Source organism: Cherax quadricarinatus, chromosome 17 (assembly GCF_038502225.1).
Source record: "Cherax quadricarinatus isolate ZL_2023a chromosome 17, ASM3850222v1, whole genome shotgun sequence".
In the NCBI taxonomy this organism is placed as follows: Eukaryota; Metazoa; Arthropoda; class Malacostraca; order Decapoda; family Parastacidae; genus Cherax; species Cherax quadricarinatus.
In genome coordinates, this window is record NC_091308.1 from 285,127 (window position 1) to 310,675 (window position 25,549).

Genomic DNA, 25,549 nt, shown 5'->3' on the forward strand with positions numbered 1-25,549 from the left:
CATTTATGAAGGGGTTCAGGGAAACCGGCAGGCCGGACTTGAGCCCTGGAGATGGGAAGTACAGTGCCTGCACTCTGAAGGAGGGGTGTTAATGTTGCAGTTTAAAAACTGTAGTGTAAAGCACCCTTCTGGCAAGACAGTGATGGAGTGAATGATGGTGAAAGTTTTTCTTTTTCGGGCCACCCTGCCTTGGTGGGAATCGGCCAGTGTGATAATAATAAAAAAATATACACTCACTGCATTGAACACAATAACTGCACTAAAGTTATTATTATAATATTGTATACTAGTATTGTTTACAACAATAAACATGCACAAATATTGTATAATACTAATGTTCTATTATATATTTACATATGTACAGTCACTGGACATATTTCTAGAACTGCTGCAGCCTGTGGAAGTCCTTGAAGCAAGGTACCATGCAAGGTGGTACCTTACATTCCTCGCACATAAACCGAGTGTCTTTGAGTCTTTGTTGCCGTCGTTATGTTTGTGCACAGACAACACATCTCTTCTGAGCAAATTTCTTCTTAGTTGCAGGAAGCTGTATTATTAAGTGATCACCTTCCCTCCTCAAACACTTAGGTATTTCCTGAGGAGTTTGAGGATGGTTTTGTATAGCAGGTGTTGTTACCTGGTACTTCATTATGAGTTGTCTGACAAGAAACAAACAAAATTCACCATATGGTAGTCTGTAACCGGTCTTTATTTGGTACATATTATATGCATTAAGCATTGAAATGCCAATGAGATGGAAGAAAAGTTTCATGTACCACTTGTAACTCCTACGAACACAATCGACAAAGCCAATCTGCATGTCACATTTGTCAACCAAATGCATGTTTTGTGTATAATCAATCACTGTTACTGGTTTTCAAATGCATTCATTAGTCACTTTATCAACTTTGCCACTGTCTTGCATTTCGTTAGGGTGAATGGTTGTCAACAATGTGACATCTCGTTTGTCATGCCACCATAATGCCATGATGTCATTGGAAGTAAACACCTGCACCTCACCAGCATGAGTGCCTGCATTGAACCTGGGCATATGTTTACGATTAGAACGTTCACTCACAAGAAATTACTGAGTAAAGGGCTTGTGTACCAGTTATCAGTATATAATGTATGCCTCTTACCAAGATAAGGGGCCATCATGTTTCTCACTACGTCACCTTAGATACCCAATAACATCCTGGTAACTTTCAATGTTTTACTTCCCGTGTACACAATAATATCCAATACCAGGCCACTGTCACAGTCACAGAGTACAAACAGTTTTATACCAAAGCATTTCCTCTTGCTCGGTATATACTGCTTGAATGACAGTCTACCTTTGAACAAAATCAAAGACTCATCAATTACAAGATTCTTGAATGGATAAAAGTACATGTTGAACTTCTGTTTCAGATACATAAAAATAATACATTTCTAATCTTGTATAACCTGTCACTTCTGTCAGGCCTGGTTTTGTCAGTGAAGTGCAACATACATAACAGTAAGATAAACCTGTTCACTGGGATGATTTCACTGAAGATACATAACATAAAAAGCCGGGGTACAAATTAGCCAATCTGTGGACCAGTATGATTTTATATTATGCTTATAGACATGAGGCATAAGCATCATTGTTGATGCAAAAAGCAAATACATTTACAGCCACAGTTGTCTCTTTCCACCTGTCACTTCTGTGTAGTCTTGACTGTGGTGATATGATCATTAGCCAATCTGTGGACCAGTATGATTTTATATTATGCTTATAGACATGAGGCATAAGCATCATTGTTGCAAAAAGCAAATACATTTCAGCCACAGTTGTCTCTTTCCACCGGTGTAGTCTTGACTGTGGTGATATGATCATATTTGCCATGGTGTACTCAAAATACTTGTTACTTTCCCTGACAATAATTTCCATCAAGGGCTGGTCAAAGAATAGTTCAAAGAATTCCAGTTCATTTGCAGTGTTTCCAAGGGAACAAGTTGGTAGGATTCCACTTTGAGAGTCATCAAACTGATGGGGATTGGGAACAAAATTGGGATTTTGCTGCCAATCCCAGATGCGGTTTGCTGGTGGATACTGGACATCATAAGCTGGTTGTGGTTGTAGTTGTAGTTGCGGTGGGGTAGTGGATGATGCTCCGCTTTGTCCTTGAGCTGAGGAGTCAGCGGCGTGGGTCCCAGCCTGGGCTGGTGAGTCATGCATGGCCATGGCACTACCACCACCATTACCACTATCACCACCAATACCACCACCTACTGATGCATGTGGTCTATCCATGCCAAGTGTAGCCACATCATCCTCACTTTCACTGTCTATTCCTGGTGTAGGGCCATGGAATGTACTCCGGGATGTACTCTGTCCCCTAGGCACTGTATAGGGAACACTACCCGAGCGCATGTGGCGGTATATATATGCTGACGCTTCATTGGTGAATATGATTCCTCACTATCACTACTCGAATGATCATCAAGAGCAATAAAATCACAGTCTACATCACTATCTTTGACTACTGCCCACAGGATGGGTATGGGGTGCATAATAAATATATTAAACTAAAACTATCATCATCATTACTGAAGTCTGAGGCCTGGCCATGCAAAAATATTAGTTTTCTCTTGCGATGAGGTACAACTGAACATGACTGAAATGTGCCCACACCAGAGGTAGAAGGTTGAGGATCGTCAGGATTTTCTGCACTATTTTCGATATCCTGGTCATTGCTTTCGGTCACTAATCGATCAAAGCCATAGAATTATTCTTCTTTTCCACTTCCATCAGAGTCAGAACTATCAGTTAGGAAGAGGAGAGTCCCAATTCACCTCGGAGCGAGAGCTGCCTTGTGGCGAGGCATAGTGAACAAAGGTTACTGAGGCGGCGTTCCCACAATGCCATGTGGGCGCCTAGAATTTTTGTTTATGGCACACTCACACCACGCAGACCCGTTCTCTCAGATGTAGGCCTACCAGCCTTCTCACGCTAAATTTGACGCTGCTAGAATTTTAGCATAGATCTACGGTTTGGACCCTCAACGTATAGCCGTAGATCTATGACATGGACCCTGAAAGGGTTAATGCCATACTGCGGAAAAATTCAGGTTCAGGAAGGATATAGGAAAGCTCTGGTTTGGTAATAGAGTTGTGGATGAGTGGAACAAATTCCCGAGTACCGCCATAAAAGCTAAGACATTGTGTAGTTTTAGAAATAAGCTACACAAATACATGAGTGGGTGTGGGTGGGTGCGAGTTGGACCTGACTAGTTTGTGCTAATAGGTCAGATGCCGTGCTCTTTCCTTAGGTGAATGTGACCAGACCTGACTAGGTTAGGGTGTTGCCTTAAGCCAGTAAAAGAATTGGACCTGCCTCGCATGGGCCAGTAGGCCTGCTAAAGTGTTCCTTCTTTCTAATGTTATGTACCTAAGTAAACTTGCTTAAAAAAAATGAAAAATGTTTAAGTTTAAACTTTTAAACCCACAGACCCTGACAGGGTTAATAAAGAGCATGGCTTTACAAATATCAAAATCCTGAAATCAAAATTGTGTTATTAAATGCTGTAACTTTTTATTTCATACATAACATACAATTTTTTTACAATCTTCTTAGGGCACATTCTTCTAAAACTGTAAAGAGAATATGCATGTTTTGGAGACTACAAGAAAAATCCCAGGGTTATATCATTATAAAACCTGTCATGCGCCATCACAGTGTATGGTGCTTTAATGGAACGATGCTTGTGAGAGAAGGCAGTACTGCACCTTCAACTAACCTCAGAGGGTTTAGTGGAGTTGCCAGAATGTGTTGGACAGACATCTACTTCAGTCTTGTTTGCATGTGGAATAGCTGTGTTGTTAACCATAGCAACAATAGCTACAGATAAGTTAACTCGCATGGCATACACATTTGCGAAGCCCAAGAATCCCATAAAAGCCAAAATATGTCTTGCCCCACAGCATCCTGGAAAAGTCAAAGTATTCTCAGTATTGTAATAATGTACTTGTAATGCAGCTCCAACACTATATAAAAACCACTGAATTATGAAGGGGGTGCAGTTCCAAATTTAAATAATAATACCATATTGTGAACACAGTACAGAATGAGTTACTCTTGCTATATATACTGCTGTATAATGTCTAAAATTTTATGCTAGGACTCAAATAAAGTAGCTAGTATGCAAGTTTAAAGATTAGCTTATCAGAAATTCTCTGTACTATAAATGGCTCTCTTTTGAATATGCAACTGAATCAAATTGTATTTGTATCACAATTACACAAAGGTAGCCAAACAAGCTTTAAGTGTATTGTAACATCAATGATTGTTTCTAAGAAAAGATTTTATTTTTATTTTATTTATTTTTTGTTCAGCGCTGCATATTCTAAGATGGGTCTGACGTGTGTTACATAAAGAGCCTAGAATGACTGCTAAGATTTCTGAAGCCCACTCTTAGATTTGCCAGGCAAGCACTGGCTGCAGAGATTGCTCAGTTCATGTGTACCTCTGTCCCCAGAGCTTATACTCTCTGCCTGGTCTTCTGGTCCCTTCCCCAATCTTCATAACCTTGCATTTTACTGAATCCTGCAGTCTTTTCAAATCCATATGTGGTTTTTCCCCATCCTCATCTGTTTGTATGTGATTCTGTTTGTGCATGTTTGTATTTTTGAATGTGACTGTTTTTGTGCATGCTTGTGGTTATGTCTGTATGAGATTGTTTTTGTGTATTTGTGGGTTTGTACCTATGTTTTTTTTATTGCACATTTGTGCAAGTCATTGTGTTTGTAAATGTTTCTCCGTGACTATCTTTGTGCACATTTGTTTACTTGTTTGTGGAGTTGTCTGTGTGTGACTTTGTGAAAGTGCATGATTATGTTGAATGGTGTTTGTGGCTTAATAGGCCCATACACTGAAGAACCGTGGATCGATCCCTGGATAAGTGGAAACTTTGAACGTGTTTACTTACACCTGCTGCCCCTGTTCACATAGCAATAAGTAGTTACCAAGGCATCAGCTGACTGGCATGGATTGCATCCTGGGGAGAGGATAAAAGGACCCAAGTGGAAATAAGTCAATCTGATGACCTGGCTTTAAGGAGTTACTAACCCATCAGATTAATAATACAAATATGTATTATAATAATAATAATAATAATAATAATAATAATAATAATAATAATTAATAATAATAATAATAGACAACCAAAGTAATTTTTCCAGTGAATAATAGTGTAAATAGAATTAGTCCGTTCTAGACCCCAAATGACAATACAGCCTCTCCTCACTTAGCAATGTACTCGTTTACCAATGACTCGGACTTACGACGGGCTCTCTGACCAATATGCATACCTAAATAATGTATATAAGAGCTAATTTCCTCTATTCTATTATTACAACACAGTGGACCCCCAGTTTTCATAATTAATTCATTCCAGAGAGTGACTAAACCCAAATCTGACAAATTCTGAATTAATTTTCCCCATAAAAAATACATAATGGAAATCCAATTAATCTGTTCCCGACACCCAAAATTATTAAAAAAAATAATTTTTTTTACAAGAAATATACATTTCCCTACACAGAAAATAATGAGACATGCAGAATAAAACAATATCAAAATGACACTTACCTTTATTGAAGACTTATTGATGAGCGATGAGACGGGAGGGGAGAGGATGGAGGTGTACTATTGTTTGGAAGGGGAATCCCCTTCCATAAAGACTTCAGGTACCAGATTCTTTTCCAGGGTTACTTCCCTTCCTTGTTTTTTAATGCCACTAGGACCAGCTTGAGAGTCACTGGATACTTGTCACTCAAAAAAGTGCTCCAGAGAGGTCTGTATCTGGCATTTCTTTAAAAATTCCCTAAAATGGGACACAACACTGTCATTGTACATGTTGCCAACACAGCCTGCAACAGCTTTGTCATGGTGATGGCCATCCACAAATGTTTGCACCTTTGTCCACATTGTACAAATCTCCTTAATCTTTGAAGAAGGCACCTTCCTCCATCTCTCTTCCTCCTCCTTCTCTGAAGCAATTTCCTGAGTTGTGGTCTGTTGTTGTTGCAGATGAAACTCTTGCAGCTCTGTAGTGGTTAGCTTTTCATCGTGGTCTTCCTGGTACCAACTTTTCCACATCCTTGAAACTCACATCCAGCCCCCATGGAATTCCCCAATGCCACAATACTTTCCACAACTAGCATAGGCTCCTCAGGGTCAGTCCCAAACCCTTCAAAATCCCTCTCTTGTACACATTTTGGCCACAATTTTCTCCAAGAAGCATTCAAAGTCCTGGAAGTCACTCCCTCCCAAGCCTTACCCATAAGTGATCTTTCCAGAACTCTCTTAGGGTCAATTCAGTGTCTAAGGTCACTTGAAAGCACTTTTGAAACACTGCTTTGGTGTACAGTTTTTTAAAGTTTGAAATGACCTGCTGGTCCATGGGCTGGAGGAGAGGAGTGGTATTAGGGGGCAAGAACTTCACTTTGATGAAACGAAACTCCTGCACCATTTGCTCTTCCAAGTCTGGAGGATGAGCAGGAGCATTGTCCATTACCAGGAGGCACTTGAGGGCCAATTTATTTTCCAGGAGGTATTTCTTCACACTGGGGTCAAACATGTCATTAAACCAATCAAGGAAAATTCCCTCGTGACTCATGCCTTACTGTTTGCCTTTCACATCACACACAATTTACTCTTGATGACACTGTGTTTCTTGAACATTCTGGGATTTTCAGAGTGATACACCAGTAAAGGCTTCACTTTGAAATCCCCACTAGCATTACTAAAAACAGAGTTAGCCTGTCTTTCATAGGCTTGTATCCTGGAAGTGCCTTTTCCTCCTAAGTAATGTAGGTCCTCTTTGGCATTTTCTTCCAAAAGAAGCCTGTTTCATCACAATTTAACACTTGTTGGGGTTTGAATTTTTCAGCCTCTCTGTACCCCTTGAATTCCTGAACATATTTTTCAGCTGCTTTTTTGTCAGAACTGGCAGCCTCACCATGCTTTATCACACTGTGTATGCCACTATGATTCTTAAATCTCTCAAACCAGCCTTTGCTGGCCTTAAATTCACCAATATCAGCACTAGTTTCAGGCATTTTCTTTACGAGATCATCATGCAACTGCCTTGCCTTTTCACATATTATTGACTGCATAACACTATCTCCTTATAATTGTTTCTCGTTGATCCACACCAAAAACAAAGTCTCCACATCTTCCAGTACAGTGGACCCCCGGTTAACGATATTTTTTCATTCCAGAAGTATGTTCAGGTGCCAGTACTGACCGAATTTGTTCCCATAAGGAATATTGTGAAGTAGATTAGTCCATTTCAGACCCCCAAACATACACGTGCAAACGCACTTACATAAATACACTTACATAATTGGTCGCATTGGGAGGTGATCATTAAGTGGGGGTCCACTGTATTTGCGATCTCTGTTTTGTAAGCACATTTGCACCTTTTGCAACAACAGCTTTCTCGATTTCCTTTCTCTTGGCCATGATAGAAGAGATGGTTGTATGGGGTTTGTTATACAACCTGGCCAGCTCTGCGACACGTACTCCACTGTCATATTTTGCAATGATGTCTTTCTTGAATTCTATAGTGTTTCTCACCCTCTTTACCAAAGGGCCAGCACTAGAAGCTTTCTTTGGGCCCATGGTGGCTTATTTAGCAGTTGCAAGCACTAAAAAAATGGAATACAAAATATATCGTATGAACACCTGGACCGTCCTCACTGGCTGATAATGGCACACTGGTTGTAAATGGTGTGTCGGACCGCTCAGGCCGTGAGGACACGTTCGGGACGAATGACTAATACCGAGATCACTGATGATCACCGAGCCAATATTTTGACGAAAAAAAGTTACTTATTCTGAATATTACGAATTCCAATGACGACGTAATCTGGGGGTCCACTGTATACAGTACACTACTGCATAAACATTTAAAAAATGTACTAAAAATGTTACAAATGGTGCAAAGGTGACAATAAAACAATATCAAAGATGGTTGACATAAACCCATTATCTTAAAGTATGCCCCTCACTTAACGAAACATTTGGTTACCGATGTGGTCTTAGGAACGGAACTTCATCATTAAGTGAGGAGAAACTGTATAATAATTTATTAAAATTGTGCTATAGTGAACCCCCGAGTTTTGCGAGCCTCGCACTTCATGATTTTCGACTTTCGGCAACTTTTTTCTTCAAAATAAAGCCTCATGGTACGTGATTTGCCTCACAATTCGTCTGTCGTATGGAATGCGTCCATGCGGCCAGGAGCAGCCAGGCATACACAAAGGCTCCCACCAACATTGAGAGCATCAGTGTGGCATTGTTTCTGCATGAGTGACCTTCACTCCACACATTCATATGATATATTTCGTAATACAGCGGACCCTCGCCTAACGAACGCATTGCAAAACGTTAAATTCGCCTAACGATACATTTTAACGGTAACATTTTGCCTCGGCTAATGCTAAAAAACTCACCTAACGATATTCGTTCTCGGGTACCAATTAATATCGTTAGGTGAGGGTCCACTGTAATCCATTTTTTTGGTGCTTGAAACTGCTAATAAACCACCATGGGCCCAAAGAAAGATTCTAGTGCTAGCCCTTTGGTAAAGGTGAGGAACACGATAGAATTAAAGAAAGAAATCATCACAAAACATGAAAGTGGAGTGCGTGTGGCCGAACTCAGCAGGATATATAGAAAACCCCATTCAATGATCACTTCCATCATGTCTAAGAAAAAGGAAATCAAGGAAGCTGTTGTTGCAAAATGGGTAGATATGCTTACCAAAAAGAGATCGCAAATACTCAAAGATGTTGAGAATTTGTTGCTAGTGTGGATCAACCAAAAACAATTAGCAGGAGATAGCATTATGCAGTGTTACAAAAAATGTGATATCTAATAAGCATATGCAGTTGTTAATTTGTGAAAAGGCAAGGCAGTTGCATACCGATCTCATAAAGAAAATGTCTGGAACAAATGCTGATGTTAGTGAATTTAAGGCCAGCAAAGGCTGGTTTGAGAGATTTAAGAAGCATAGTGGCATATACAGTGTGGTAAGGCATGGCGAGGTTGCCACTTCTGACAAATATGCGGCTGAAAAATTCGTGCAGGAATTCAAGGACTATGTAGAGTCTGAAGGATTCGTCCCCCAACAAGTGTTCAATTGTGACAAAACAGGCCTCTTTTGGATGAAACTGTCAAAGAGGACCTACATCACGTAGGAGGAAACAGCACTCCCAGGACACAAGCCTATGAAAGACAGATAAATCTCATGTTCTGTGGTAATGCTAGTGGGGATTTCAAAGTGAAGCCTTTACTGGTGTGTCACTGAAAATCCCAGAGTGTTCAAGAAACACAGTGTCACCAAGAGTAAATTGTGTGTGATGTGGAAGGCTAGCAGTAAGACATGGGTCATGAGGGAAATTTTCCTCGATTGGTTCAATGAAGTGTTTGGCCCGAGTGTGAAGGAATACCTCCTGGGAAAAAAAATTGCCTTCTTCCTCCTCCTCCTCTTCCTCCTCCTCCTCTTCTTCCTCCTCCTCCTCCTCCTCCTCCTCTTCTTCCTCTTCCTCCTCCTCCTCCTCCTCTGCCTCCTCCTCCTCTTGCCTCCTCCTCCTCTTGCCTCCTCCTCCTCTTGCCTCCTCCTCCTCTGCCTCCTCCTCCTCCTCCTCCTCCACTCCAGTGCCTCCTGTTACTGGACAATGCTCCTGCTCATCCTCCAGACTTGGAAGACCAATTGTCTAAGGAATTCAGTTTTGTAACAGTGAAGTTCTTGCCCCTTAATACCACTCCTTTCATCCAGCCCATGGACCAGCAGATCATTTCAAACTTCAAAAAACTGTACACCAAAACAATGTTTCAAAGGTGCTTTGATGTGACCTCAGACACTCAATTGACCCTAAGAGAGTTCTGGAAAGATCACTTCAATATCCTCCATTGCATAGGCTTTATAGATAAGGCTTGGCAGGGAGTGACTTCCAGGATGAACAACTTTGCTTGGAGAAAATTGTGGCCAGATTGTGTCCTCAACAAAGATTTTGAAGGGTTTGAGGCTGATCCTGCCAACCCTATGCCAACTGGGCAATCTATTGTTGCATTGGGGAATTCCATGGGGTTGGATGTGACTGGCCAGGATGTGGAAGAGTTGGTGGAGGACCACAGTCAAGAGCTATCCACTGAAGAGCTGTAAAACCTTCATCTGCAACAGGAACAGAGCACAGCTCAGGAAATTGCTTCAGAGGAGGAGGAAAAGAGATGGAAGAAGGTGCCTTTTTCAAAGCTTAAGGACATTTGTTCAAAGTGGAGTGAGGTGCAAACGTTTGTGGAGGAGCATCACCCTGACAAAGCTGTTGCAAGCCATGTCAGCAACCTGTACAGTGACAATGTCTTGTCCCATTTGAGGCAAATTTTAAAGAAATGCCAAAAAAAAAGAGCTGTCTGGAACAATTTTTTGAGCGACAGAGGTCCAGTGACTCTCAAGCTGGGCCTAGTGGCATTAAAAAACAAAGAAGAGAAGTAACCCCAAATAAGGACTTGGTACCTAGTCTTTATGGAAGGAGATTCCCCTACCAAACAATAGTGTTACTTCTCCATCCTCTCCCTTCCTCCTGTCTTCCATACACCAACAACAGTCTTCAATAAAGGTGTGATATTATTCTTTTATACTTGATTTCTCATTCTTTTCTGTATACAAATTTATATTCAATCTAACAAAAAAAAATAATTTTTGTTAATACAGTGGACCCTCGACCAACGATTTTAATCTGTTCCAGAGAGCTTGTCTTTAGCCGAATTTATCGTTAGCCGATTTAATTTTCCCCAAAAGAAATATAATGGAAATCCAATTAATCCGTTCCAGACACCCAACGGTATGAAAAAAAAAAATTTCACACGAAATATACACTTTCCTACACAGAAAACAATGATACATGCACAATAAATACTACATGAAGAATAAATGACACTTACCTTCATTGAAGATGTAGTGATGAGTGATGAGATGGGAGGAGGGGAGATGATGATGGTGTATTATTGTTTGGAAGGGGAATCCCCTTCCATAAGGACTTTAGGCACCAAGTCCTTTTCCAGGGTTACTTCCCTTCTTTTTTTAATGCCACTGGGAACAACTTGACAGTCACTGGACCTCTGTTGAACCAAAAATCTGTCCACAGAGCTCTGTACCTGGAGTTCCTTTAAGATTTTCCTAAAATGGGCCACAACATTGTCATTGTAAAAGTCACCAACACAGGGTGATGTTCTTTCATAAAGGTTTGCACTTCAACCCACTTTGCACAAATGTCCTTAACCGTTGAAGAAGGCAACTTCCTTCATTTCTCTCTCCCCTCCTCTGAAGCAATTTCCTCAGTTGTGGTCTCTTGCTGTTGCAGATACTCTTGCAGCTCATCAGTGGTTAGTTCTTCATCATCGTCCTCCACCAACTCTTCCACATCCTCCCCACTAACCTCCAACCCCATGGCCTTCCCCAATGACAATAGATTCCACAACTTGCATAGGCTCCTGAGGGTTAGCACCAAACCCTTCAAAATCCCTCTCTTGTACACAATGTGGCCACAATTTTCTCCAAGCAGAATTCAAGGTCCTGTTAGTCACTCCCTCCCAAGCCTTACCTATAAGGTTTATGCAACTGAGGATACTAAAGTGATCTTTCCAAAACTCTCTTAGGGTCAATTCAGTGTCTGAGGTACTTCAAAACACTTTTGAAACATTGCTTTGATGTACATTTTTTGAAATTTGAAATGACCTGCTGGTCCATGGGCTGGAGGAGAGGAGTGGTATTAGGAGGCAAGAACTTCACTTTTATGAAGCTCAACTCCCCCACAAGACTTGCCAGTGAAAATTCACTCTGGCAAGTCTGAAGGATGAGCAGGAGCATTGTCTATTACCAGGACGTACTTGAGGTCCAATTTATTTTCCAGGAGGTAATTTTTCACAGTGGGGCCAAACATATGATAGAACCAATCATAGAAAATGTCCCTGGTGACCCATACTTTACTGTTTGCCTTCCACTTCACACACAAATTAGCCTTGATGACACTGTTTTTCTTTAACACTCTGGGAGTTTCAGAGTGATACACGAGTAGAGGCTTCACTTTGCAATCACCACTAGCATTACTACAAAACATTAGAATTAGCCTGTCTTTCATAGGCTTTTGCCCTGGCAGTGCTTTTTCCTCCTGTGTAATGTAGGTCCTGTTTGGCATTTTATTCCAAAACACACCTGTTTCATCACAAACACTTATTGGAGTTTGAATTTTTCAGTGTACTCCTTGAATTCCTGCACATATTTTTCAGCCGCTTTTTGGTCACAACTGGCAGCCTCACCATGCTTTATCACACTGTGTATGCCACTATGATTCTTAAATCTCTCAAACCAACCTTTGCTGGCCTTAAATTCACTAGCATCACCACTATTATTATTATTATAATAATCATCACCACTAGTTGCAGGCATTTTTTTTAATTAAATTGTCATGTAGCTGCCTTGCCTTTTCACATATTATTGAGTGAGACACAATATCTCCTGATAATTGTTTTTCGTTTATCCACACCAACAACAGCCTCTCCACATCTTCGAGTATTTGTGATCTCTGTTTTGAAAACACACTTGCACCTTTCGCAACAACAGTTTCCTTGATTGCCTTTCTGTTGGCCAAGATAGCAGCAATGGTTGACTGGGGTTTGCTATACAACCTGGCCAGCTCGGAGTCACGCACTCCACTTTCGTACTTTGCAATTGCCTCTTTTTTCAATTCCATAGTAATTCTCACCCTTTTTACCACAGAACTGGCGCTAGAAGCTTTCTTGGGACCCATGGTGGCTTATTTAGCAGTTACAAGCACTAAAAACACTGGAATAATACAAAATGTATCGCAGGTACACGTGGAACCGACCGCAGTGGCTTGTAAACAATGGCACACTAGCTGAAGGCAGGGCAGCTGAGGCGCGCTCAGGCTGGACGGACAGGCAGACGCGCTCGGGACGAATGTCCTTACCCAAGTTTTTCATCGTTGGTCGAGCCAATATTTTTACGGAAAAACGTATCATTGCCCAATTTTATCATTAGTCGATGCCATCGTTGGTCGAGGGTCCACTGTACTTTAGGGTGTCTGGAACAGATTAACTGAATTTACATTATTTCTTATGGGAAAAATGGTTTCGAGATTCATGAATTCCAACTTTCGGCAGACACTCTGCAACGGATTAATCATGTCCACTGTACTACATAAAACTGAAAAAATGAATACTAAAAGAAACTGTACAGTAAATGAAAATTTAACTGCCTCTTACCTGTCAGAGGAGAGCTAATGGCATACTGGAAGTAGGAGGTGGAGGAGAGGAGGGGGTATGTTACTGCTTGGAAGGAGAGTCACCTTCTATTAATATGTCAAGCAACTGTCCTTCTGGTGTTGTTTCTCTTCAATGAGCCAGAACAAAGTGTTAGCACTTTGCTCTGGCTCACTGGTTCTTTGTCTAAATTGAAACATTGTCTAAACTGAGACATTACGCTGTCCTTGTACATGTTAGAGAGACAGATGGCCACTGCTTTATCTGGATGGTAATTTTCAGCAAACTCCTGCACTTCATGCCATTTTAAATAACACACATTTCCTTGACAAGTGCAATGAGCACATTCTTCCCTCGTCTTCCTCTGATGACAGCTCCTCTGCTGCAATCTGTTGCTGCTCCTTCTGAAGGTCTACCAGTTCTTCTGTGGTGAGTTCAGTTCTCTGCTCCTCCACCAACTCATCCACATCAGCTGCAGTTACCTCTTGGCCCAAGCTCTTCCCCAGGGACACAATATCCTCCACCAGCTCAAGCTCATCTTCAAAGCCTTCAAAATCCCTGGCTGCCACAAAGTCAGACCACAATTTCTTCCATGTTGACTGCATAGTCCTGGAAGACACATTCCCCCAGGCTTTGTCTATATGCCTTAAGCTGGTGATATTGAAATGGCCCTTCCAGAACCCCCTGAAGGTTAAATTTGTTTCTGAAGTGATTTCAAAGCACCTTTCAAAAAGTGCTTTGGGGTAGAGTTTCTTGAAGTTACAAATGACCTGCTGGTCCACAGGCTGGATGAGAGGAGTGGTATTAGGAGGCAAGAACTTCAGTTATAAAACTGAACTCCTCCAGCAACTCATTTGCCAAGCTTGGAGGGTGGGCAGGAGCATTATCCGTAAGTAAAAGCGTCCTGAGTGACATTGTTTTTTAATGAGGTACTTTCTGACAGTGAGCACAAAGACCTCAATAAAAAATTGTTCTTGTTACCCAAGCTTTCGTGTGCCCCTCCGCATTACAGCCAATTTGTTTTTCATAACATTGTTCTTAAAAACCTGTGGATTTTCAGAATGATACACAAGTAAGGGCTTCAGTTTCAAGAATCCCACACTGTTGACTCAACTGTCCGGTGCTCATTCTGTGAGCACGTGACCCAAGCCATTTGTGTTGTTGGTCAACAACCAAGAGAACATACAAAACCAGGACATTTTTTCTTAAATTCTTCATTCAAAAATAGATTTGTTTGACAAGTAATGCAGTCGACAACCGAGGTTCCACTGTATCTCATATCTTTTTGACAGTAAAGGCTACAATACACTGTATGGGGCACAAGTGCACTCACACCATGATTATGCTCCACTTTCTTGGACTGCTTGCTGCCCCCCCTCCCCCATCTCATCTACAACTTCTTGACAGATCAGACAACAGAGCAAGATGACTTGTCTTGTCTGGACCTGGCCTGGACAGATCTGCCATTTCAGCAAAGCCTTCAACACCCGAGGGAATTAGGAAACCTTAATGTTATGTACAATGTCAATGTTGTAAAGGTTCCATACTTAGATCCACTTTGCAGACAGCAGGAAGACAGTTTCTATACAACAAGACAGGCAGCAAACAGCAATACACTCTGGCTGTGCCCTTCTCAAGAACATCAACTCATCTGAGTTCATTTATTTATTCCTTTAACATGTTTGTGCAGCATAATGATATCGATGAAATAAAGTCAGATGACCAAATGAAATCATTGGTCCACAGATGGCTCCACCTTCATTTTATTTCCTATCTCTATGTCTCATAACAATAAAAAGGCTTTCAAATGAGCCAAGGTAGGTAAGACCTGTTAGCCTGTAAATAAAGGAAGAAGCCCTTAACAAACTCTGTGGTAGTTACCAAAGCACCCTCTATGTATAGAGGGAGTTTTGGTAACTTATTGAGGTAATCACTAACCAGAGCAAAAAGTTGGGATTTTGCTGGAGAGTTTAGTCCCTATTGTTGAAAAGTCATTAAGTTTATTTATAGTATCAGCAGTTCATTAATTTTGGTTAACACAAATTCTTTGTCTTAGCAAATTTGCGAGCTCAGCATTTGAGTGCTTTCCTTGTCTTTACGATACAGTATTGCCCTTTATTTCATGGAATCTGTTGGCATAATGCAGTTGTTTAAATTTCTTTATAATCATCACTCTCACTTATTTACCCCTATCTCACCTATGGAATTTGTGCATGGGGCTCAACAACAAGTAACCATCTCAGACCACTAATTACCCAACAAAAGGCTGCAGTTAGAATGATAACAAATTCTCACTACAGGCAGCACACTCCACCAATATTCAATACACTCAACCTACTCACCATACAAAACATCCATACTTATTACTGCACCTATTACATACATAGAACACTCAACTCTGATATTAACCCTCCCCTCAAACATCTCCTTGCCAACCTCAACAGAACACATGACCATAACACAAGGCACAGATCACTCTTTGATATTCCTCGTGTCCATCTCACGCTATGCAAAAACTCAATGCACATAAAAGGCCCTAAAATCTGGAATTCATTACCTGTAAATATAAAAGAAACACTACCTGTTTATAAATTCAAGTCTCTTCTCAAAGATCACTTACTCACCCAAAACCAAATAAATACTGAATAACTGAACCTTATAAATTGTATATCTTAAATGTTTCTCACAATTATATCACATAAATGTTAAACCTAAAACCCAATCTAACTTTATTATTTTTTAAATACACTACCTAACAGAATACTCCATTCTACTGAATTTATAACAATGCATGCAACCATATGACCTGTCTTTGTAATACTCACTTGTGCTTTATAGTAATCAGTTTACATTAATGTTTTTCACTGATTTCATCATTGCTTAGTTAATCTTAAGTTAATTTTAAGCCAGCCCGTAATGCTATGCATAGTATAAGTGGCTTTGGCATGCTGCTCTTATCTGTATTTTTTTTTGTACCTCTGTAAGTGTGCTTAAATTATAAATAAATAAATAAATTAAGTGTTGATGTTTATGTATATATTTTTGCTAATTCCCTGGGAATTGCTTTTCATAGGTATGCTTCTTGTCAATGGCTCTGAAGATTAAATTGGTTAGCTAAGTGCTATTTAGTCTTTTAATTGTGACCCGTTTGGTTTTTAAGGGACATTGTTGTTTATCGAGCCATTGAATTTTTTGAAGGAAAATACAGATACATGAATCATTATCTTGAACCATGTTGAATTCTCTCTCCCAGTACCTATATCCAATCTGTAGGTGGTAGTGAAAATGATTCCAGAGGTGAATAATGGCTCCAGGGGACTAGGCTGCAAAGTTTTGATAGCTTAACAAGTTACAGTGGTAATGAACTGTTTACATATTTATATTTGGTCACAACTGTAATGAGTTATTAATACAGACAAATTAAGTTGCAAAAATATTACAACGTACAGTGCCTCATGGACTGGTGGCTAAAGCTCTCACTTCACATGGCAAGGGTCCGGGTTCCATTCCTGGCGAGGGTAGAAACATCGGGTGTGTTTCCTTACGCCAGTTGTCTTTGTTCCCCATCAGTAAAAGGGGAACCTGGGAGTTAATCAACTGGTGTGGGTCACATCCTAGGACAAAACTGACCTAATTTGCCTGAAATGCTCTGCATAACGAGCAGCTTTCTATACAGTAGTATGTCACTGAGGTCAGCTAGGCCTATATACCTTGTACATGTACTTGTAGAAATAAAGATATTTTTATATTAGTATTATTATATTATATATGTGATTCTAAAATATTTATATTACTTTATAATTTAGCAAAGTATGCTTGAATTTAAACATGTTGAAGTGGTTAGCGCTATTTACAACAATAGGCAAAGTCAGTGTATTTTGTCCGAATGAATGGCAACATGCCACTGTGGATGAAACTGGTGATTTGGTTATGTTAGTAACAAAAAAGATTGGGAAATAATCAGTTATCAGTGAGTATGCCAGCTTTTAGAGTTGTTATATCTGCCCAAATGTTTGATTATTGAAAGCAATAGTACACAATTATACATGTCTTGTAGTTTGATTTCCAGTGCACTCAGTACACACACTGAGGTCTGGGGGGTTTATCCCCAGTACAGCTGGAAAACGTTAGGACATGTTTCCACAAGACACCCGCTGTCCACGTTCACCCATCAGTAAAATGGGTACCTTGGTATTAGTCAACCGGTGTGGGTCACAGCCTGAGGACAAACTTGACCTAATTTGCTTGAAATGCTCTGCATAACAAGAGGCTTTTTATATACATGTAGTAGTATGTCAGCTAGGCATACTTGTAGAAATAAAGATATGTATTATTATTATTTTTTTTTTAACACATCAGCCGTTTCCCACCAAGGCAGGGTTACCCGAAAAAGAAAAACTTTCATCCTTATTCACTCCATCACTGTCTTGCCAGAGGCATGCTTACACTTCAGTTATAAAACTACAACATTAACACCCCTCCTTCAGAGTGCAGACACTTTACCTTCCATCTCCAGGACTCAAGTCCGACCTGCTGGTTTCCCTGATAAATGTCACCTTGCTTACACTCCAACAGCACATCAAGTCCTAAAAATCATTTGTCTCCATTCATTCCTGTCGAACATGTTCATACACGCTTACTGGAAGTCCAAGCCCCTCACACACAAAACCTCCATTACCTCCTCCCTCCAACCTTTCCTAGGCCAACCCCTACCCTGCCTTCCCTCCACTACAAATCTGCATACTCTCGAAGTCATTATATTTCGTTCTAACCTCTCTACATGTCCAAACGATCTCAATAATGCCTCCTCAGCCCTCTGGATAATAGTTTTGGTAATCCCACACCTCCTCCCAGTCTCTAAACTATGGATTCTCTGCATTATATCCACACCACACATTGCCTTCAGACATGACATCTCCACTGCCTCCAGCCTTCTCCTTGTTGCAACATTCACAACCCATGCCTCACAACCGTACAGGAGCATTGGTATAACTATACTCTCATACAATCCCCTGTTTTGCTATCTTTGTACTTAGCAAATCAAAATTGTAATTATACATTGTAACATTTACAAAGAAATAAACTTTATATATTTATTTATTTTTATGGATCAAGTTCTTTGTCTCCACAGACTCCTCTGTGCACCACTCACTTTTAATTATTATTATTATGATTAGGAAGCCATATATTTGTCAGTCTTCTACTCGTGTATGTTTGCAGGTGCAGTGACTTCACTACCCACAGCAGCAGTGTACAACTTGGAAATTAAAACTTTTAATTGCAAGTTTTTGTGTTCCTGTAATTATATTATACTTTTATATTAATTTTAAAATTGTTAGTACCATTATTTATTGGCCTGGTGTTTCACCTACTGTTTTTGTGGTATTTTCTGGTGATTAGTGATCCAAGTGTGGCCACCAGGAATTTATTTATTTATTTATTTATTTATTTATTTGAACATGATACAGTGAAGTACAAAGGAATACAGTTATTACAGTGCAACATGCCAAAGCCCCTTGTATGCAGAGCATTATGGGCAGGCTTAAAATTAACTTAAGATTAACTAAGCAATGATATATTCAGTGGTAAAAACATTATTGTAAACAGGTAACAATTTAGCACAAATGAGCCATACCCCCGGCCGGGATTGAACCCGCGGTCAGAGAGTCTCAAAACTCCAGCCCGTCGCGTTAGCCACTAGACCAGCTAGCCACAATAAGATTCATCCAACTAGGTATATTTCTACACCACAGGAAGGTTAGCACAGGCACCACTGTGACCACAAATGCAAGTTTTTACAGACGAATCTCCAGCTAGCGTGGCCGTGAGGAACTCTAGCTCAAGTCCCTTCACTGCCGTCAACATGACTCAAGAAATCGTAATGACACGATTGCAAACAAACCATACCCCCGGCCGGATTTGAACCCGCGGTCATAGAGTCTCAAAACTCCAGCCCGTCGCGTTAGCCACTAGACCACTTGACGGCAGTGAAGGGACTTGAGCTAGAGTTCTTCACGGCCACGCTAGCTGGAGATTCGTTTGTAAAAACTTGCATTTGTGGTCACAGTGGTGCCTGTGCTAACCTTCCTATGGTGTAGAAATATACCTAGTTGGATGAATCTTATTGTGGCTAGCTGGTCTAGTGGCTAACGCGACGGGCTGGAGTTTTGAGACTCTATGACCGCGGGTTCAATCCCGGCCGGGGGTATGGTTTGTTTGCAATCGTGTCATTACGATTTCTTGAGTCATAGCACAAGTGAGTATTGTATTACAAAGACAGGTCATATGGTCATTTACTGTGTTGCTGTGCATTCAGTAGAATGGAGTATTCTGTTAGGTAATGTAATTAAAAAATAAAGTTTGATTGGGTCACAGGTTAGACATTTATGAGATATAATAATGAGAAACATTTATGAGATACAATTATTCAGTACTTATTTACTTGTGGGTGAGTAAGTGATTTTTGAGAAGAGACTTCAATTTATAAACAGACAGTGTTTCTTTTATATTCACAGGTAATGAATTCCAGATTTTAGGGCCTTTTATGTGCATTGAGTTTTTGCATAGCATAAGATAGACACGAGGAACATCAAAGAGTGATCTGTGCCTTGTGTTATGGTCATGTGTTCTGTTGAGGCTGGTAAGGAGACGTTTGAGGGGAGGGTTTATATCACAGTTAAGTGTTCTATGAATGTAGTAGGTGCAGTAATAAGTATGGATGTTTTGTATGGTGAGTAGCTTTAGAGTTTTGAATATTGGTGGAGTGTGCTGCCTGTAGTGGGAATTTGTTATTCTGACTGCAGCCTTTTGTTGGGTAATTAATGGTCTGAGATGGTTTATTGTTGTTGAGCCCATGCACAAATTCCATAGGCAAGATAGGGGTAAATAAGCGAGTGATATAGGGCCAGGAGGGCTGACTGTGGAACATAGTACCGTATCTTCGATAGTATGCCTATGGTCTTGGAAATTTTTTTGGAAATTTGTTGTATATATGTTTGAAATTTGAGTCTATTATCAAGATGGATTCCTAAAAATTTTCCCTAAGTGAATTTTGTGATAGGTGATCCATTTATCATTATGTTAAGAGGGACGTCTGTAGCTCTGTTACCAAACTGAGTGAAGTAGGTTTTGTCAATGTTTAGAGTAAGTTTGTTAGTACTCATCCAGGTAGATATTTTCTGTAATTTGGTATTTATAGTATTGGCTAGCGTGACTGGGCTTGGGTGAGAGAAGACGTATGTAGTGTCATCTGCAAATAGTGTGGGTTTGAGTAGTTGTGATGCATTTGGTAGGTCATTTATGTATATGAGAGAGAAGAGGGCCTAGGACACTTCACTGTGGGACACCAACTGTAATTGGCTGTGCGGAAGAGTTTGCCCCGTTTGTGTACACATATTGGCTTCTGTTGCTGAGGTAAGACTTTAGGTAGTTGAGGGAGTGCCCTCTTATACCATAGTGCGACAATTTTATATGGAGCAAGTCATCGTCAACTGTATCAAAAGCTTTACCTAAGTCAATGAAGATCCCCAGTGGGACTTCTTTTCTCTCTATTGCAGTGTATATGTGTTCTAGCATGTGTATAATAGCATCATTAGTATTTTTATTAGGCCTGAACCCAAATTGACAGGGGTTGAGTATGCTGTGGGAGATGAGATAGGAACAGATTCGCTTATGAATTAATTTTTCGAAGATTTTAGAGAGAGGGTGTAAGTTGGATATTGGCCTATAGTTATTCAAGTCTGTTTCGTCTCCTCCTTCATGACCCTAATGGGTCATACAGTGCCCGGAAATGGGCAGCATTCAGGTTCAATCCAAGGAAGCGAAAAGTAGTTTCAATTCCTTGGGTCAAAAGCCTTTCACTTTATTTATTTATTTATTTATTTATAAATTTTAGCATACATACAGAGGTACAAAAAAATACAGGTAAGAGCAGCATGCCAAAGCCACTTATATGCATAGCATTACAGACTGGCTTAAAATTAACTTAAGATTAACTAAGCAATGATGAAATCAGTGATAAGACATTATTGTAAACAGATAACTATAAAATACAAATGAGTATTACAAAGACAGGTCATGTGGTTGCATGCATTGCTGTTCCTTCAGGTAGTGTATTTAAAAAAAAAAATAACAAAGTTAGGTTTAACATTTGTGTGATATAATTGTGAGTAACATTTAGGATATACAATTTATATGGTTCAGTTATTCAGTATTTATTTGGTTTTGAGTGAGTAAGTGAACTTTGAGAAGAGACTTGAATTTATAAACAGGTAGTGTTTCTTTTATATTTACAGGTAATGAATTCCAGATTTTAGGGCCTTTTATGTGCATTGAGTTTTTGCATAGCGTGAGATGGACACGAGGAACATCAAAGAGTGATCTGTGCCTTGTATTATGGTCATGTGTTCTGTTGAGGTTGGCAAGGAGATGTTTGAGGGGAGGGTTAATATCAGAGTTAAGTGTTCTATGTATGTAATAAGTGCAATAATAAGTATGGATGTTTTGTATGGTGAGTAGGTTGAGTGTTTTGAATATTGGTGGAGTGTGCTGCCTGAAGTGAGAATTTGTTATCATTCTAACTGCAGCCTTTTGTTGGGTAATTAGTGGTCTGAGATGGTTAGTTGTTGTTGAGCCCCATGCACAAATTCCATAGGTGAGATAGGGGTAAATAAGAGAGTGATAAAGGGCCAGGAGGGCTGACTGTGGAACATAGTACCGTATCTTCGATAGTATGCCTACAGTCTTGGAAATTTTCTTAGAAATTTGTTGTATATGTGTATGAAATTTGAGTCTATTATCAAGGTGGATTCCTAAGAATTTTCCCTCTGTTAGCTTTGTGATAGGTGATCCGTTTATCGTTATGTTAAGAGGTACATCTGTAGCTCTGCTACCAAACTGAATGAAGTAGGTTTTGTCAATGTTTAGTGTAAGTTTGTTAGTCCTCATCCAGGTAGATATTTTCTGTAATTCGGTGTTTACAGTATTGGCTAGCGTGACTGGGCTCGGGTGAGAGAAGACGTATGTGGTGTCATCTGCAAAAAGTGTGGGTTTGAGTAATTGCGAAGCATTTGGTAGGTCATTTATGTATAGGAGAAAGAGAAGAGGGCCAAGGACACTTCCCTGTGGGACACCAACTGTAATTGGTTGTGCGGAAGAGCTTGCCCCATTTGCGTACACATATTGGCTTCTGTTGCTGAGGTAAGACTTGAGGTAGTTGAGGGAGTGCCCTCTAATACCATAGTGTGACAATTTTACGTGGAGCAAGTCATGGTCAACTGTATCAAAAGCTTTATGTAAGTCAATGAAGATCCCCAGTGGGACTTCTTTTTTCTCTATTGCAGTGTATATATGTTCAAGCATGTGTATAATAGCATCATTAGTATTTTTATTAGGCCTGAATCCAAATTGGCAGGGGTTGAGAATGTTATGGCAGATGAGGTAGGAGTAGATTCGTTTATGAATTAATTTTTCGAAGATTTTTGAGAGAGGGTGTAAATTGGATATTGGCCTATAATTATTCAACTCTGTTTGGTCTCCTCCTTTATGGATCGGGGTGACCCTTGCTATTTTGAGAACTGTAGGGAAGGTGGAGGATTCAATGGATTTGTTAAAGAGTGTTGCAATGATTGGTGATAGTACGTACTTGTGACGCTTTTTTGTATATAAAGGGTGGTAAGGTATTTAAATCTCCTGCCTTGTTTTTCAGTGCGTTGATAATAAGGGAGACTTCATATGGGTTAGTCGGAGCTAGGAACAGTGTGTTCGGGTAGTTGCCAGTGAGGTAGTCATTTGGTGGGGTATCTGAGCTTGGGATATTATTGGCAAGGTTTTGACCTATAGTGGAGAAGAAATCATTGAGTCTGTTTGCTGTTTCTGTTGGTGGGAGTTGGGGTTCATCTGATTTTGCTAATTTTATTTCGCTATGTCGTGATATCTTTTTTGTTCCCAGAATTTCTGATAGGGTCTTCCAGGTCTTTTTTATATCACCTCGTAAGTTGGATAATCTGTTCTCATAATACAATTTTTTTGCCCTTCTTATCAGGCTGGTTAGGATTGACGAGTAACGTTTTGTTTGGTCTCTGGTTATGTGACCCATTCTGTACTGTTTTTCATATCGGTGTTTTGTATTTATGGATTTGAGAATGCTGGGTGTTAGCCAGGGACTGTTCAGTCTCTTAGCTGTCAACTGTTTAGTTTTTTTAGGGCAGTGCTTGTTATAAAGGTATTGGGTCTTTTTTAGAAAATTATTAAAACATTCGTCAATATCTGTATAGATTTCTAGCTCAGTGTGCCAGTCAATGTTTGTTACTGCTGTTGTGAAGTTATTAATGGCTGCCTAATTGTGAAGTCTGAAGGTGACTTTAGTAGTGTCTTGGGGTATTTTACCGAGAGTTGTTATGAGGAAAGTAGGGTAGTGGTCTGTGGTATTACGTATCTGTAATTATGCCTGATTTTAAAGGGGATATGGTGTTGGTCCAGATGTGGTCAAGTAGGGAAACACTAGTCTCTGTAACTCTTGTAGGTTTTGTTACTGTTGGTAGCAACATGCAGTTACTCATTGTGTTTGTTGTAAAATTATTTGAAATAAACTTGATTGTTGTTTTGATTCAATGATTGTGCCTATCCTCCCCTTCCATGGATCAAGTTTGAATACATCTCACTCTCTCAGGTGCTTTATCTCCCTTACTGGTTTAACGCGTCCCATACATATTATAATCATTAAGGTGTGGTCCCATAAGACACCTGGTGTTCATGTTATCTATCAGTAAAATAGGTACCCGAGTGTTAGTCAACTGGAGTGGGTTGCATCCTGGGGACAAAATTGATCCAATTTGCCCGAAATGCTCAGCATAACAAGGGGTTTTAATAAGTAAATAAGTAAATTTAATCAGGTACAAGTACACATAAATACAGTTACATAAATTATCATACATAGCAGCATAATGTGTTACCCAGGATAACCCAAAAAAGCCACCTCTCTAATAATAGTTATTTTTATAAAGTGGATTATTATATAATGAAGGGGGAAGCGGTTCATACGGCAGTTTGCGTGGGGCCAGCAATAACAGCCTGATTGATCAGACCCTGATTCCACCACACAGCCTGGTCTCAGACCGAGCCGCGGGGGCGCTGACCCCCGAAACCCTCTCCAGGTAAACTCCAGAACTGTGGGGGGGGGATGTGAAAGGTATTCAGGCTTAATTCAGGAAACTGCAGCACAGATCCAATTCCCTAGATCAAGAGCCCGTCACCAGCGTCAAGGAACCTTCCTGGAGTGGTCATATAGTGTAAGTAGTGTTAACATACCTGGTGGCAGAGTGACAGCGACGGTGTCCACTAGTACTTCCTCTTCCTCGGACATTTTTTTTAAGACTTCGTTAGTTCGGCGACGGTCATGAACTGCCTCACCACTCATTATTAATCAAAAATAAAGATCAAATAACAAAAAAAAAATATTGAAGCAGGAGAGGTGTATGTGTGTGTTTGTCTTGGTGTTCTGATGGTCTCATCAGTACCTCCTACCAATATTATCACCTTGTGTCATTTATCTAGTATTGTTCTATTGTTTTTAATTAACATAATTAGATGCAGGATACTTTTCCCATACTGGAATACTTCTGTGTTATATTAGCTGAGACATTCAGTTGACCAAGCGGGTGCAATTGATGTGTGCATTATTGATGTACTGTGTGAGTGTAAAAGTTAAATTTAGAGATTTCGAGTTAATGTATGCATGAGGGTATGTGGCAGCTAATTGAGGTGAGATAATGGGCACCAGTGTATTGTCCACCCATCACACCTCTCACTCTTATCATACAACTTATCTCAAATATCAACATAACTCGAATTTCAGTATATAAAAGCCCATAATTACCCATAATACTCTGATGATTCAAAGTATTTAAAAAATACCTAGTGCTTGAAGATGCCATAAAATAATTTCTTTATATTTTGTATTAACATAAAGTCATTAATCCGATATGTATTATATATGTCGTGCTGAATAGGTAGAATTGGTCAGTTAGGAAGAACTCATTTAGAATTAAGTCCTTTCGAAAATTTTCTCTAATACGTTTAAATTTTTTTTTTCACTAAAGTTAATGTAAAAATTAATAATTTTGTACTAAAAGAACCTTAGAAAACTTACCTAACCTTATTATAACAAGCACAATTTAATTTGCCCTAATCCAAACTAGCAATAACACAGGAGAGCAAACAAGGGGACTCCACTAG

At 39.9% G+C, this 25,549-nt stretch overlaps 1 protein-coding gene across 7 annotated transcripts in view; it reads right to left on the reverse strand.

Moving 5' to 3' along the window:
* The window catches only part of LOC128686339 (sialin), a 188,333-nt gene that overhangs the window by 157,572 nt on the left and 5,212 nt on the right, over nt 1–25,549 (reverse strand). Inside the window, exons 1-3 of one of the 7 annotated variants that reach the window (XM_070085701.1) lie at nt 24,623–24,640; nt 4,990–5,021; nt 3,765–3,952 (exon numbers count right to left, since the gene is read on the reverse strand). In XM_070085701.1, coding sequence (XP_069941802.1) covers nt 3,765–3,920 — 156 coding nt within the window. In that variant the 5' untranslated portion in view covers nt 3,921–3,952; nt 4,990–5,021; nt 24,623–24,640. Of the gene's footprint in view, nt 1–3,764; nt 3,953–4,952; nt 5,022–24,622; nt 25,111–25,549 lie in introns of those variants that run through there. The other 6 variants (XM_070085704.1, XM_070085700.1, XM_070085703.1 and 3 more) reach the window with 6 other exon arrangements.